General features: G+C 44.5%; 2 protein-coding genes across 2 annotated transcripts; both read right to left on the bottom strand.

The window, feature by feature from the left end:
* Positions 1-220: 220 nt before the first annotated feature.
* Positions 221-1,705, bottom strand: LOC147986145 (uncharacterized). The gene is made up of 2 exons (XM_087541894.1): positions 1,359-1,705; positions 221-638 (listed from the first exon to the last, which is right to left on the bottom strand). The coding sequence occupies exons 1-2, from the start codon at positions 1,703-1,705 to the stop codon at positions 221-223; spliced, it is 765 nt and encodes a 254-aa protein (XP_087398020.1).
* Positions 1,706-9,733: 8,028 nt separating this feature from the next.
* On the bottom strand, positions 9,734-10,165 carry LOC147986144 (protein FAR1-RELATED SEQUENCE 12-like). The gene has a single exon (XM_087541893.1). The coding sequence runs from the start codon at positions 10,163-10,165 to the stop codon at positions 9,734-9,736; it is 432 nt and encodes a 143-aa protein (XP_087398019.1).
* Between the last annotated feature and the right edge of the window lie 4,513 nt (positions 10,166-14,678).

The following is a 14,678-nucleotide window of genomic DNA, read 5'->3' as shown; positions in this document are numbered from 1 at the left end:
AACTTCAAATGATTGATGAACAAAATAGGAAGCTATCAAACTTGTTGAACGACATAAGCAAACGATGTACATGATAGACATAGGCAAACTTGTTCAAACCGTGACACACATAACATAAGGTAGCTGGTTCAACATAACAAAAGCAAACTACAAATATGAAACAACAATATTAAGGACAGGCAGAAGTGCGAGCAACACGAATGCAGACTTTCATGCATCCTCATCCCGCGAAGTTGTAGTGGTAGTAGGGGTCAGCCTCCTGCTCTTCTGAAATATCCCAACCTGTCATGATGTTGTCAATTGTATTCCATGACTTGTACGTGGCGTACGCATCTATTCCTGCGTACGTGATGAGGTTGTCTGGCAGCGGGTTGGTCCCCCACAGTTTGTGTTCTCCCTTGTCCATCTTCTTCTTCATGCCTTTGTAGGATGGGTGGATGACACCGCCTGCAACATCGGCCAAGGAGTTGAAGTATTTGCTGGTGTGTGGATCTTTCCACTTACGCTGCATGTCGATGAAGTTGTTGGGGTTGATCTCCAAACCAGACTTGTTCAGCATCCTCTTGTCACCTCCAATGCTGAAACCGACAAATGTGTACAATTTCTCCTCTTGCGGGAACTGTTTGAGGCACTTGGGCCTGCAAGGGGGGAGACACACATTGAAGGTTAGTGTTATTTTTTAAAGATTTAATTCTTCTGTTTTTTGGTTTTGAAAGTGATAATCCATGAGGTAGATGCTTATATAGTATAAGTCATGGATGAATGTAGTCCAGAAACTAGTACACAAAGTCCTAAAATTAAATTCAACTACACCATGTTATTTTTCTTTTTTGCTATCTTCAGTGCTTCACCAAATGCTTCACCAAATTCAAGAATCATTTTAACAGATTCAATGATATATGTGTTGCTTGATTCAAGTTTAGTTTTCTTTTTGATTGAATAAAAGACCTATACCAGTGCTTGATACATCTATGTGCATCAAGTCTATATCAAGTTTAGAAAATAATTTGAGAAACATGTGCATCAAGATATGGACCTATACCACTTCACCAAACAACTTTTAATACATAAATTCTATAAACTATATTAGTGCATCAAGATCAGAATCTATGCTAGCACATCAAGTTCAGAAATTAATTTGGTGCATCAATTTCAGAATTCTATAAACATTTTTTCAGATGCTAATCTGGTGAAACAATCCACTTCACAGTTTCAGAATTGCATGTAAGTTGAGAAACATGTACTCGTGCATACACTTCACAAAGTATAGTAGTTCATCTAGTTGGGAAACTAGTTTAATGAAGTTTTTAGTGAGTAGTACTAGTACAAACAGATGAATGAACAGTAGTATGGGTTACCATTTTGTGGTTGCTGCGATGTGGTACACCAAGCAGAGTTCCTCGACGCACAACTGCAGGACTGCCGCCATGTGTGGAGGTTCATCATCGCTGGTGAACTCCACATCAACTCCGATGAAGCTCGGATACAAGACGCCGCCCTTCATCCTGAGCCTGCTCATCACCTCGTCGGCCTTGTCTGGTTCGCTGGTGCAGACGATCTCCATCGTCTCTTTGCCGTGGAGCTCAACCCCTATGAGGGTTCTCGTGTAGTCGCGCTTCTCGCCGGGGACGTGAACGTCGATGAGGTTGCTGCTCTTGTACGACGGCTCGCCATGATGACGGTTGGCGGATGGTTCCTCCGCCATCGCCTTCCTGCGGCGACTGTGGGCTTGGGAGAGAGAAGTTTGTGGTTTGTGTGTAGTGGAGATTGAAGCGGCAATGGTGGTTTATGGGAATGAGGCAGAGATGGAAGACAATGGGGTATTTTGCAGTGCGTCGACGGGGATGTGTGGGAGGCAGTTCGTCAGGGGCGTGGGTGTGGTGGTCGTGGGGGTCCCCGTTTGTAGTCCCTTGTGGCAACCGCTCAGTGGGTGGCGCGGGTGGTGGCCTGGAAGAAGCAACTGTCCAATTCAAATGGTTTTACTGCTGCACTAACTTGTCTTGTTAAGCTGTACTTATGACCTGCTAAATCCGAGTTGCACGTCTCGGGGGTGGTGATGATGACATTTTGGACTGTTTAGGTGACATATGCTTTGTGATGTTTTTCCATGAGGATGTTAAGTATTGTTTTTCCACTGAAGTCTTATAGACTAGTTTATCTGAAGACATTTTTCAGTGCCCTGGGAGTTGTTGCTCAAAACTGGTACTTATTTTATTTTCATCTGTACTTACCTAAGTTAGGCCTTTATAGTTTTTGTATTCTCATTTTAGTGCACTAATGGTTTAGTGCTGTGTGAACTGAAATGTAATTTCATACAACGTGTGGTTTTGAAATTTGGTGTCGTAGTGGTGTGAGTGGCCTGACTGATCCTGCTTTTTAGTACTGATGTCATATGTATGTTTGAACTGAGTTTTTTTGTTTTTTTGGGTGGTTTGTGGGATTGAGATTATTTTACGACCAGATCGTTCCTTGAGGTGTGTACAGATTTTATATAAATTAGAAATTTAGCAGAATTGACAAATAAATTCTATTTGAACTTCTTTTATTTTAGTTGTTGAACTTGTGAGATTTTATATAAATAAGAAATTTAGCATAATTGACAAATAAATTCTATTAGAACTTTTTGCATTTTAGTAGTTGAACTTGTTAGATTTTATATAAATAAGAAATTTAGCATAACTTACAAACATTATATGTTTGAACTTTTTGCATTTTAGTAGTTGAACTTGTTAGATTTTATGTAAATAAGAAATTTAGCATAATTGACAAACATTATATGTTTGAACTTTTTGCCTTTTAGTAGTTGAACTTGGAAGTAATATTTAATTCGGTTTTTTAAATTATGTACATTTAACAGATAGGCTATTAAGTTCTCTTCTTTTTAGAGGTTCACCGTCTTTGTATCATATTTTCTCCCTTTTTTATCATCCGTGGTGCAGAGCTAAAATTATTTTTATTTTTATTTTTTGTATTCAAAGTTATTTCCTGCGAACTAGTATTTGATTTTATATATTTTCAGTTTCGAACATTTTTCTTGTAGTTTATATTTCTTTGCCTCGTCCTCTGGTTTGTTTAACTGGGCTTATTTGGTGTGGTGTTTGTAAACGATGCAGGCTATTGGGCCGTTTCCGGCCCAGATAGCTTGTCCGCGCGGCAGTGCAGTGCGGCGTGCGCATGCGCTCTGGGTTTAGTCCCACCTCGCTAGTCAAGGGGGCTCTGAACCTGTTTACCTGAGCGCTCTGAACCTCGTCCTCTGAATACTTACCTGAGCGCTTATACACGACGCTTGCTCTCTCTCTTGACCTGTGGGCCCTTATCGGTGGGCCCTGCGTTGTGCGGATTACTAGGGATTCACCTATGGGCTCGAGTTCAAGTATCTAGCAGCGTCAGGGCCTGCGCCTGACCTTGGGCGGTCAGTTTTTTCTTTTTTTGTTTGTTTGAATCTAGTACTTGACTCCAGTAGTAACTTGGACTGAAACTTTTTGTTCTAGTTCTTATCAGCTTTGTGTAAGTGTAATCTAAGATGTACTTGCGTGTAGACTAAGTTGTACTGATAGTCCATTCGTAGTAGCGCTTACGGACTGATGCTTCTATGTACTTTTTATTGTAGTAAGTTTGACTGTCCGATCAAGTGTATTAGTACTGTCATTCTTAATCTGCAAGCGACCAACATAAGTGTGTGCTGATGCATCTTAACTTTTTCTGTTTGTAGTACTTTTTAATTTTCTAGCAGCTACGTATGAATGAGAACACTACATGAAGTACTAAGAATTTTTGCTTCAACTTTTGAAGTGTTGTTAAGAAACTCAAATTGTGCTGATTGTTCTCAACGTTATGTTTTCTATACAATACTGAATCGAAACTAGACATGGAACAATGTTGTGTGATTAGTTGCATAATAACTAGTACTTTAGAGCAGCCACAAAGTTCCATTCAGAAGCTACTTTTGAATTTGAAATGATGGATTAACAACATACGAAGCTACCAAACTTATGTAATGAGATAAGCAAAACATTGTACTTTATGACATAAGTAAACTTGTTCAACCATGACAAGCACGACATAATCATACTGGTTCAACCCAACAAGAGCAAATTACTAATTTGAAACAACAAGATAAAAGGCAAGCACAAGTGGAAGTAAAACGAAGGCAGGCTCTGATGTATCTTCATCCCTAAAAGGGGCAATAGAGGTGGTCGTAGAATTTCACAGCCTCCCGCTCTTTTGCAAATTCCGAACCATCTGCGACGTAGTCGATCATGCTCCATGCCTTGTACATGGCGTATGCATCTACTCCCACGTACTCGATGAGGTTGTCTAGCAGCGGGCTGGTCCCCACGGTTTGTAGTCTTCCTGCATGTTGATGTTCTTCTTCATGCCTTTGTAGAATGGGTGGATGACGCTGGCTGCAACATCAGTCAAGGAGTCGTACTCTTTTCGGGTGTATGGAACTCTCCACTTGTGATGAATGTCGATGAACTTGTTGGGGTTGATCTCCAAACCGGACAACTTCAGCTTCTCTTTGTTGCTTTTAATGCTAAAACCGGCAAATGTGAACAATGTCTTATGCTGCAGGAACTCATTTAGGCGCTTGGGCCTGCAAGGGGAGAGACATTTTTGAAAATTAGCATTACTTTGATGTCTGAATTATTCATTTTTGTTTTAATTTACAAGCGATGAATCCATGAAGTATATGTTTATGTAGCATAAATAATGGATGAATGTACTTCAAAAACTAGTAAACAAAGTTCTGAAATTAAATTAAGTACATCATGTTATTCTTCTTTTTGGATTATACAAGGTTTCAGTCAATGTTGTATGTTCTGCTTTGGTACTAGTTTTACTTTTATTGAATAGGATAACACATAAACAGAGCTTCACTAAGTCCTTAGTTTATTTTCTTTTGAAAATAACATTAGATCAAATTCAGAAAATACTTCACTACATCAAGTTCAGAAACATCTTTTTAATACATCGAGTACATAAACTACACTATTGGATCAAGTTCAGAAACTAGACTAGTCGATCAACTTCAGAAATTAATCTTCCGCAAGATTTTCCAAATAGTAATCCAGTGCATCAGGTTCAAAAATACATTTATAGTGTATCTACTTGAGAAAATGCAGTAGTGCATCCACTTGTCACAAACCACACTAGTACATCTAGTTGTGAACAAGTTTGATGAAATATTCAGGATACAGTACTAATAAAACAGATGAACCAAACAGGGCAAATGAGTAGGGTGGCTCACCATTTTGTGGCCGCTGCAATGTGGTACACCAAGCATAGCTCATCGACGCACTACTGCATGACTGCTGCCATCTAGGGAGGTTCATCTTCTCTGGTGTAGTGCACACCAACGCCGATGATCTTACGAATCTTGCCGCTAGCCTTCCTCCAGAGCCTGGAGATCATCTCGTCGACCTTGTCTGGTTTGCTAGTGCAGACGATATCCAGCGTCTCCTTGCCGTGGAGCTCTACCCCTGTGAGTGTTGTGGTGCACTCGCGCTTCTCGCCGGGGACGTGAACGTCGACGAGGTCGCTGCTCTTGTCCGACGGCTCGCCTTGATGACGTTTGGCAGACGGTTCCTCCGCCAACGCCCTCCTCCGGCGGCTGTGGGCTTGTGAGAGAGAAGTTTGTGGTTTGTGCGCAGTGGAGTTGGAAGCGACAATGGTGGTTTGTGGGGATGAGGGAGAGATGGAAGATAATGGTGTTTTTTGTAGTGCGTCGACGGGGATTTGTGGGAGGCGTTTCGTCGGGGGCGTGGGTGTAGTGGGTGTATTGACGTGGGGTCGCCGTTTGCAGTCCCTTGTGGCAACCGCCTAGTGGGTGGCGCAGGTGGTGGCCTGGGAGAACTAACCGTCCAAGTAAAATGGTTTTTGCTGCTGCACTGACTAGTTTTGTCAAGCTGTACTTATGACCTGCTAAATCCCACTTGCACGTCTGAGGGGTGGTGATGGTGGCATTTTACTGTCGCGCTGATTTCGTCTTATCAAGCTGTACTTATCGGCTGCTTATCCCACTTGCACGTGTCAGGGTTGGTGATGATGGAGGTTTGTACTCCTCTACTGTGGTACTTGGATTGGTGATTGAAGTGTAATTGAACTTACCAAATACCAGTGAGACTATGTGTGATGCTAATGTTTTTTAAAATATTTTTTGTATTTTTTTAAAGGATTGTTTATACTAAGATAATCTCTGAGTATTTTTTACAGATAAATTAGATTTTCATCAGTATAGAATGTATTATATTCGCATTTTTGTTTGAGGTAATTATTTTTATGTACTGATGGTCTTTCTGAATTGGGACTGGCAGAAGCAGACATAGCTTTGTTTTTTCAAAACGATGTTTTTTGAGGTGTTCACGGGTGTGTTTGTTTTACTCTGCCTCTGTACTAACGATTGAGAATTATCAGTACTGATGTACTATAAGAGTTTAAATTTTCCTTAATTTTTTTTCTGAGTTACTGGTCGACAGTAGTGTTTTTCGTTAGTACAAATGTATTTGTGACTGCATTCAAAAGGATTATCAAATGGTTTACATAATAATGTCACTGCTCCAGCGGGCACAAGTCACAAATTATATCAGTACTGATGTGTACTCTGCCTTTGTACTGACGACTGGGAACTATCAGTAATGATGTACTATAAGAGTTTAAATTTTCCTTAACATATTTTTGCTGAGTTACTGGTCGACAGTATCGTTTGCGTCAGATAAATCCAGATAAGTTTTTTCAAATGTATTTGTGATTGCATTCAAAAGGATTATCAAATGGTTTACATAATAATGTCACTGGTCCAGCGGGCACAAAACACAAATTATATCATAACTATAGTACTGATCGAGAAATCGACGATAAAGCTAAATAAGTTTTGGTAACGACAGTGTTTCTGAAATGTTTCCTCATTGTGTGCTGAGGCAACTAAGACTACAAGCTTATTTTTTAGTTGACGCAGCAGCATAACCACTATGTATTATTCAGTTGTTCAGTCTTGAGCTTCTCCTAGCTGGCCCCGAATGTTGTGCCTTGCCGGCGCCCTTTCCTGGTTGAGCCTTGGCAGCTTCATCGCCAGTTTCAGTTTCCTCGTCCCCGACACTGTTATCTTCATTGTCTTCGTCTGGCTGGTCGTCATTCTCGTCAAACTCTTCTTCTTCATCGTCTTCATTGATTTTTTGGAACTCTGCACCTTGCCCTGTGTCTGTTCAGCGCCAATGACCTCCTTGCCCACTTTGCACGTGCGGGCATTATGCCCGTCAGTTCCCCCACACTTGCGGCAAGTGTAGATGTTACGTGTGTTGTCTCCATTGGTAGAAACCTGGGTGGCTCCAATCTACTTGTGCTTGTTGACAGTGCCATCTGTGCGGAGTGGGCATGTGCGGTAGTTATGGTTGCTCACGACATTGCAGAATCCGCATGCCCTTATCCCTAGAGGTTTGTTGTCTGGGCCAAATTCCACACGCTTTATGGGGCATGGCGGCTTTTTTGCTGCTGCTTTTGCTGCTTGCGTCTTGCTCTTCCTCCCCTTTGTGTTTGAGAATATGGGTGGTTTAATCACTCTTTCCTGGTGCTGCTGGTAGGATGTGTTGTTGTCATGTTGTTCGCCTACAGCACCATCAAGCTCATGATCTCACATGTGAGCTTGTTGGTGCTCTTGAGTGTGCACATGGGCAAGCTCTGTTTGTTACTGCTCCTCTTCCTCGTTGTCGAACAGGTCAATAGCTCCCAGATGATTCATCTCGGATAACATTGTAGCAATATCCTTCTCAATGGCTTTATTGTCCGCCACACCTCCATTTTCAGCAGAATGCATGGCATCGAGTTCTTGTTCAAGTTTGTCCATGACGACCCGCGACCTCGCCATTTGCTCTTGGCTTCTCAAACTTTTTCTGTGCACCCTCATGTTCAGCGTCAGTAGTAAGCTTTCAATGCAGTATTGGGATGCCTTGTTTGATGCTACTATTCTCAAGTCATTTCCGTCAAATGTTGGCTGTCTGTTCAGGCATTTGGTGTATCTCTCGAAGATGTATTTCTCTGGAACGCTGGCAGCCTTAATTGTCTGCATCATGCACATGACATGCACACAGAAAAGACCTGTATTGTTTTTTGGAAGAGGTGCATGTTTTTTGTCATTTCATTCGAACAAAAACTTTGCAAATAAAGTAGTACAGTATGTAACATCTTTTTTTGTAGTCCTCACCTGTGTGGTCCCATAGCCTACACTCGCACTCATATGTTTCTCCCACGGGGTCTGCAACCACCTGGAACGCGTGCTGAGATCATGCAGACAGTTTTTGCGGGTTGTTGTAGCGCACGAGGTACTTTGTGGGCTCTTCCGTATCTGTCGCCGTGAAGAGTGTGCTCAGTTTTAGCCTTTTCTGATCTCGCTGTACACAGCTGGTGAGTAAACCTTTACCATCTGGGTGTCAAACCATAGAAGGTCAGCTGGTGAGTGTGCTCAGTTTTGTTCCTTCTGCACACGCAAGAATGATGACCAAATTGTTAGTTTTCTCGCAGCAAAAACTTGTCTAACTAATAAATTTTTACTTTAGTAAGCATGTTTTTTTGTCTCACGACAGGTGATAGAGCTATACCCTGTTACCCATTGTCTCTTGGTTCCCTATCTGCCTCCTGGTTTTGACGCAGGAGTTTACCTGGCTGACAAACCGGTGTTGGTTTTGTCTCTCACTTACAAAGTTCTTCTTGTGCACATAGTTCATGCTCTCACTTCGCTGTGTGGATGTCATTTTGGCGCAAAAAATTTCTTTGAAGTAGGCTGATACCCATTTCTCATGCTTGTTCCACATGGCCACCATCGTGGCATCATCATGGAGGCTGTACCTATCCATGAATCCTTTCCAGGCATCCTCAAACTCAGTTGGCATGAGGGGCCAGTTGAGGATTGATGTGAATTCATCCTTAAAGTCTTTGTGCAGGTAGTACAGGTATCCGAGGTGTTCCCTGTACTTCTTCATAATGTGCAAGCGGCACAGCTTGTGTACTGTGTTCCTGAAAGCATTTGGGATCGCCAAAGCCATTGTTGGGCACTGGTTTGGTAATGAGAAAAGAGACTTGGAGTGGTCAGCATATGGTGGTGCATATATACCAATAGAACTAACACAACATTTTTTTACTGTGTTATTTTCCTTTTATTTTTTGGGGGAGGAGGGTGGGGTGGTGGTGGTGGTTGGGGGTGGTTTTCGCGGTTGTACCTGTGAGGATGCATGTAGGAGCCTTCCCTCTCATGCACCTTAAAAATGTCTTGAACAACCATCTGAATGAATCTGCATCATCATCTCGTATCAGGGCGAAACCAAAGAATATAGTCTGTAAGTGGTTTTTAGTACCGACAAACACCCCAAGTGGCATATGATAGTTGTTGGTCTTATATGTGGTGTCAAATGTTACGCAGTCACCGAAGTCCTGATAGGCCCCTCGGCAGCTTGTTGGTCTTAAACTCTGTCAGACTCATCAAGTTGCATGTCACAGAAGAATTCCCTGTTTATAGCTTTCATCTCCCTAAAGAAGTTGACAGTCTTTAGGACATCGTCCACATCATCCATCCTTGAATTCTTTGCATTTCTGCATATTAAAAGTTCATTCAAAAATGCATGTTGAACGGGCATAAGGTCATGCGTTGCGTAATATGTTTGTACTGACAGAGGAAAAAAGATGGAGGCGTTTTATGGGAGGAGAACAAGTTTGTACTTATAGGTTAATCATGTCTTTGGCATCATTTTAAGAAGTAGCTACCAGGGTCATCACCGCCCAGTATGCTCATGATTTGCGCGTGTTCAATGCCTTTGAACCGCAGGTACTTGACGTACTCCAAGATTGTTTCGTCAAAGTTTTTGTGGGAGTGCAAGAAGACAAGCATTTCCGGAGTGAGCTGTAGACTGTGGTTGTGTTCCCAGACTATCTCTTTTACGACAAATGTTCCATCCTTTTCCTTCTTCAGCCTCATTTTAGCCCCGCAGTTAGTCCTGGCTGTCGTTTTGTTCCACTGTCTATTTGCTTCAGACACCTTCGATTCATAGACTCCATAGCACGTGCAATAAAGGTAGGCTCTGGTCTTAAACTTGGGGCCTTCCCTGACAGCTAAACCCGCGTGCTTCACATAGATGTTGTAGAAGTTCTTTGGTTCTTCAAAAGTTTCATAGCGCATCTCTAGTCTTGGCAGAACGTAAGCTTTAATGTTAGGTGGTTGCACGCGACAGTGAGCAAACAAAAACGCAGTTATGAAAATGTTAGATGGGGTGGTCACAGTACCATGGTATGGACCGTGCTTGTATGTTTTTTCTATATGGATACTTACATGTGTATAGCTCTGTGCTGCCTCCGGTGTTTGCTGTTCACCCTAGTGTATGGGCACGGGTGGTGTCACTCTTGGCACATGCAGCAATGCATCTCTTGGAGGGAGCAATGTTGATGAAGATTTCCATCTCTCATTGTACGACCGTCTCCCCTCAGATTCGTTGTGAGGTTGCTCCTGTCTATATGGCTCATATCTTGTACTTTGGATCCTGCTAGAGCGGCCTAAATTTCTGTCTCTTTGGCCTGGTCTTCCCGTCGCAACTGCTTTTGCAGCATGGATGATTGATGTTGACGGAGCGACTGATGGAAGACTTGTTGCAACCCATCCACGGCTTCCTGTCCTTGGCTTTCTGCATGCGCTAGGGAAGGAAAACATTTGTTGTTGGGGATATTGTTGGCCTTGTTGCAACCCAAGAGTGACAAAGCTTCTATTCCTAGATATTGGTGTTTGCTGCATAGAAGAACTTGTCCATGCTTCTGATGATTCCGGTGTATATCTTGAAATCTGCCTGTACTATTGAAGTATCCATGTGGTATTTCTGGTGTTACCCAACGAGGTGGTGCCCCATATCTGCTTGGCTCATCAAACGCTCGCTGCGTGTGCCACCTTGCTCGCTTCTGCAATGACATTCAACAGTTTTGGGATTAATCTTTTTTGCATTTTCTCGTATACATGATATGGGTAACACGTCATGCACTGAAGGCAATGTACAAGTTGAACTTGCATCCCTGGTTGTTATTTAAACTGTTGTTCTCTATTTTGTATTTGGTTTCGTTTTCAGTCGAACAATATAACCGTACATGTTCAACACTGATGTACTGTTTTTTAGCACTGCTTGTAAACTGAACATTGAACTTCAGATATGTATGGATATGCATATATATATAAAACTGATGCATGTCTTCTCTTTTGTTCATCTATAACTTATGCAACTACACTAGAAGTACTCCTGGTTTATGTATCATTGAACTTACTGTGTAACATGTGTATATTTTTTTCAACAACATTCTTTCACTAGTTCGTACTAACGCAACTACACGGCATGTACTATTAGAAATAACATCATACAACTTGCAGTGGTAGCTGAACCTTATATAAAGCCTAGTAGCTCCTTGGACTGATGCATAAGTTTATGTTTTTTGGTTTTGAACTGAAGCTAGCATATTAGAGGTACTAACAGTAACCTCGACATCCAAATTGTGCATCAAGTGGCAGAGGTGTAATGAACTGATCAAGCATTTGCAATGTACTATCAGGTTCTTCTTCATAGCAGGACTGATGAATTGATGTACTGACACAAACGTGGGAAGCAGATATTACCTCCAGTGGACTGACTTCTTCTTCTTCCTCTCGTGGGCGGCGTACTGGAATGTTCTTTTGAGGTGGTGCCATTGATGCAGCTCCTACTTGTGGTGGACGTCTGGCGAAGAGGTCCGGGAGGCATCACCTTGCGGGGATCACTGCCCCGGAGAAGGAGCCCCGGCGACGGAGGGAGGCAGGAGGTGGCGGATCACGGCCCCGTCGTTGGATCCGGCGACGGAGGGAGTCAGGAGATGGCAGATCATGGCCCCGCCGATGGATCCAGCGAGGGAAGGAGGCAGGAGACGGCAGATCACGGCCCCGTCGATGAATCCGGCGACGGAAGGAGGCAGGAGACGGCGGCGGATCCGTCGCTGGCTAGTCACAGTGCCACGGGCTCCCTCGCTCCGGTTGCCACCGTCGCTCGCTCGCCCACGACGGCTGCCTCCGGCGGAAGAAGGCGGGTTGGGTTCGGGATGGGTCGGGTGGATTCTACGGTGGTCGGCGCGTCATAATAGTCCAGCCATAATATATAAATGCAAATGGGCTTTAAATTCTACCATAATATATAAATGGGCTGCATAGATGCTACATCATTGTTTCACCCAGCCCACCAAATGGACTAAAAAACAAATGGACTCGATGACATGTGGGCCAGTAGGTCGAAGCCTAAGCACTTTCGCAAAAAATAAAAATACAAAGGTCGAAGCCTAAGCAAGGCATTGGATTTACATCCAACGGTCGGCATTCTTCTTCAATCTCTCGTCTTCTTCCACCAGCGCTATCGGGATTGCCTGCTCCAGCCTCCGGCGTCCAGCGGCACAGTATTGCGCGCCTCACAGCGAAACGCTACCCCGCCGACGGCCGGGCCATCCCTCCACACCGCACCTCCTGTTGTTCTCTACCGAGTGTATGCCCACCCCGCACCCAAACCAGTCAAGTTTCCCACTCCTCTCCGTCTGCAACTCCACTGCCGCGTCTTCCCCGTCTCTAGGTCGTTCCAGTCTAGGGCCTCGCCGTAGTGCACCGCCTCGCGGTGCTCGACGCGGCGTGGTCAACAAACGAGAGTCATCGGAAGAGGATTGTACATGGAGAGCCTTTCCATGGTCACACGCAAGGAAAGTTCCTCCTTATTAGGCTGTTTCCCCCTGACAGCTGGGACCCACCGGTTGTATCTTCGCAGGAAGGAAGTGCCTCCTAGTTATGCGAAAAAAACTACTCCTCCCGATGACAGCTGGGACCCGGTAGATTTGGTGGCTGACTTGCGGGCCTACTAAGCAGACGTGTACGCAGGCCTTTGCCAACTTAATCAACAAATGATTCTAGCAGCTAGACCATTGGATGTTAATCCAACAGTCGTGCTCCTTTTTCAACCTCTGTTCTTGTTCCTGTCTCCCGTGGGCGGCAGTGCTGTCGGGCACCCGAACCAGTCAAGTTTCCCACTCCTCTCCATCTGCGACTCCACTACCTCGTCTTCCCCATTTCCAGGTCATTCCAGTCTGGGGCCTCGCCTCGTCCACCGGCCTTGGTGCACTCGGCACGGTGTGGTCAACGTGGTCAACAAACGAGAGACGATAGTACGTGAGAGGCTGACAGTGGGGACGCACCACGCCCATGGACGCATGCATGCAACTGCATCCTTTTTACCCTAATTTTTTTTCTCGCCCTGAGTGCTAGGACCCACTAGCTACATCTTCGCACAAAGGAAGTGCGTCCTTATTACGGGCAAAAAAAGATTCCCCCATGACAGCTGGGACCCAGCACCTATATCTTCGCATGCAAGGAAGTGTGTCCTTATCCTCCCAGACAGCTGCGACCCACTCGGTTGAAGCGTACATACCGTTGTCTTTCTTGTCGCGAATGTGTATGTACAAACTAGTCGATCGTTCACTTTTGCAACGATGAACAGTGGCCGAGTAAGTAGCGACACATGTCATAGTAGAGCCCCCCATGTAGCAGTTCAGGTGGTCCCCTCTAAACCGTGTACACGTACATACAGCCACACGGCAAAAAATATGGCCACGCGCGTACATACTGGTGGGGTCTCGAACGCCTACTCACGCATACGTACGGCCTGGGCTACTATACATGGCTGGGTCAGAACGGAAAAACTGCGTCGTCGTCGTGTTCATCGGGAGCCAACCGGCTTGGACGGAACAACTGATCGAAATGAGGACTGGCGTACAGCAGAACGGAGGAAGCGGCCTTGTGTTCGACCGGCCACGGTCGAAACGAGATTCTGTTCATCGGGAGGGGTCTGTCGTACCGCAAAATGGAGGAAACGGACTTCTCTTGGACCTCCTACGGTCGAAACGGGGTCCTGTTGATCGGGAGGGGTGTGGCGTACCGCAAAACGGAGGAAACAGACTTGTGTTGGATCCCTACGGTCGAAACGGTGTCCAGTTCATCGGGAGGGGTGTGGCGTACCACAAAACGGGACTCCACGGGATGCTGTTCATCTCCACCGTCGACCTTCTCCAGCCTCCATGGGCTACTGTTCTTGCACCGTCGACCTCCTCCAGCCTCCACCTGTGATTGTTCATCCACGGGATCCTGTTCATCTAGCCTCCACCGCTCCTCCACCGGCTACTATTCAACCAGCCCTCTCCACGGGGTCCTGTTCAACCACCCCTCCACGGGCTACTGTTCATCCAGGCGTCCACCGGCTACTGTTCAAGAAGCCCTCCACGGGGTCCTGTTCATCCAGCCCTCCACGGGGTCTTGCTCATCCACCCCCAACTGGCTCGATCGGGGTCCTGTTCGTCCAGTGGCAACGACCTCTACTACCACGGAGTCCTATTCATCCACCCCCATCAAGAACTTGTAACATCCCAAATTTTCAATTTGGAATGTTATACATAGGTCATTCATGCATATCATATTTTATTGCATTTTGTTTCGTGATCCTCGAAATTCTAAGCAACTCATGGACCCACGGAGAGAGTTGGGGATTTCACGTTTTTCATATTTGAATTTTATCAAATAATGAAACAAGGATCATTTTGGTTTTAAATAATTTTTCTCTCCAAAAATATTTTGTATTAAAATATATGAGAGGAGATAA

The sequence above is a fragment of the Triticum urartu genome, chromosome 2A (genome assembly GCF_056163025.1).
Source record: "Triticum urartu cultivar PI428250 chromosome 2A, HENAU_Tu73, whole genome shotgun sequence".
Classification (NCBI taxonomy): domain Eukaryota; kingdom Viridiplantae; phylum Streptophyta; class Magnoliopsida; order Poales; family Poaceae; genus Triticum; species Triticum urartu.
Note: the sequence above shows the minus strand (reverse complement) of the source record. Positions and strands in the feature narration are given on the sequence as shown.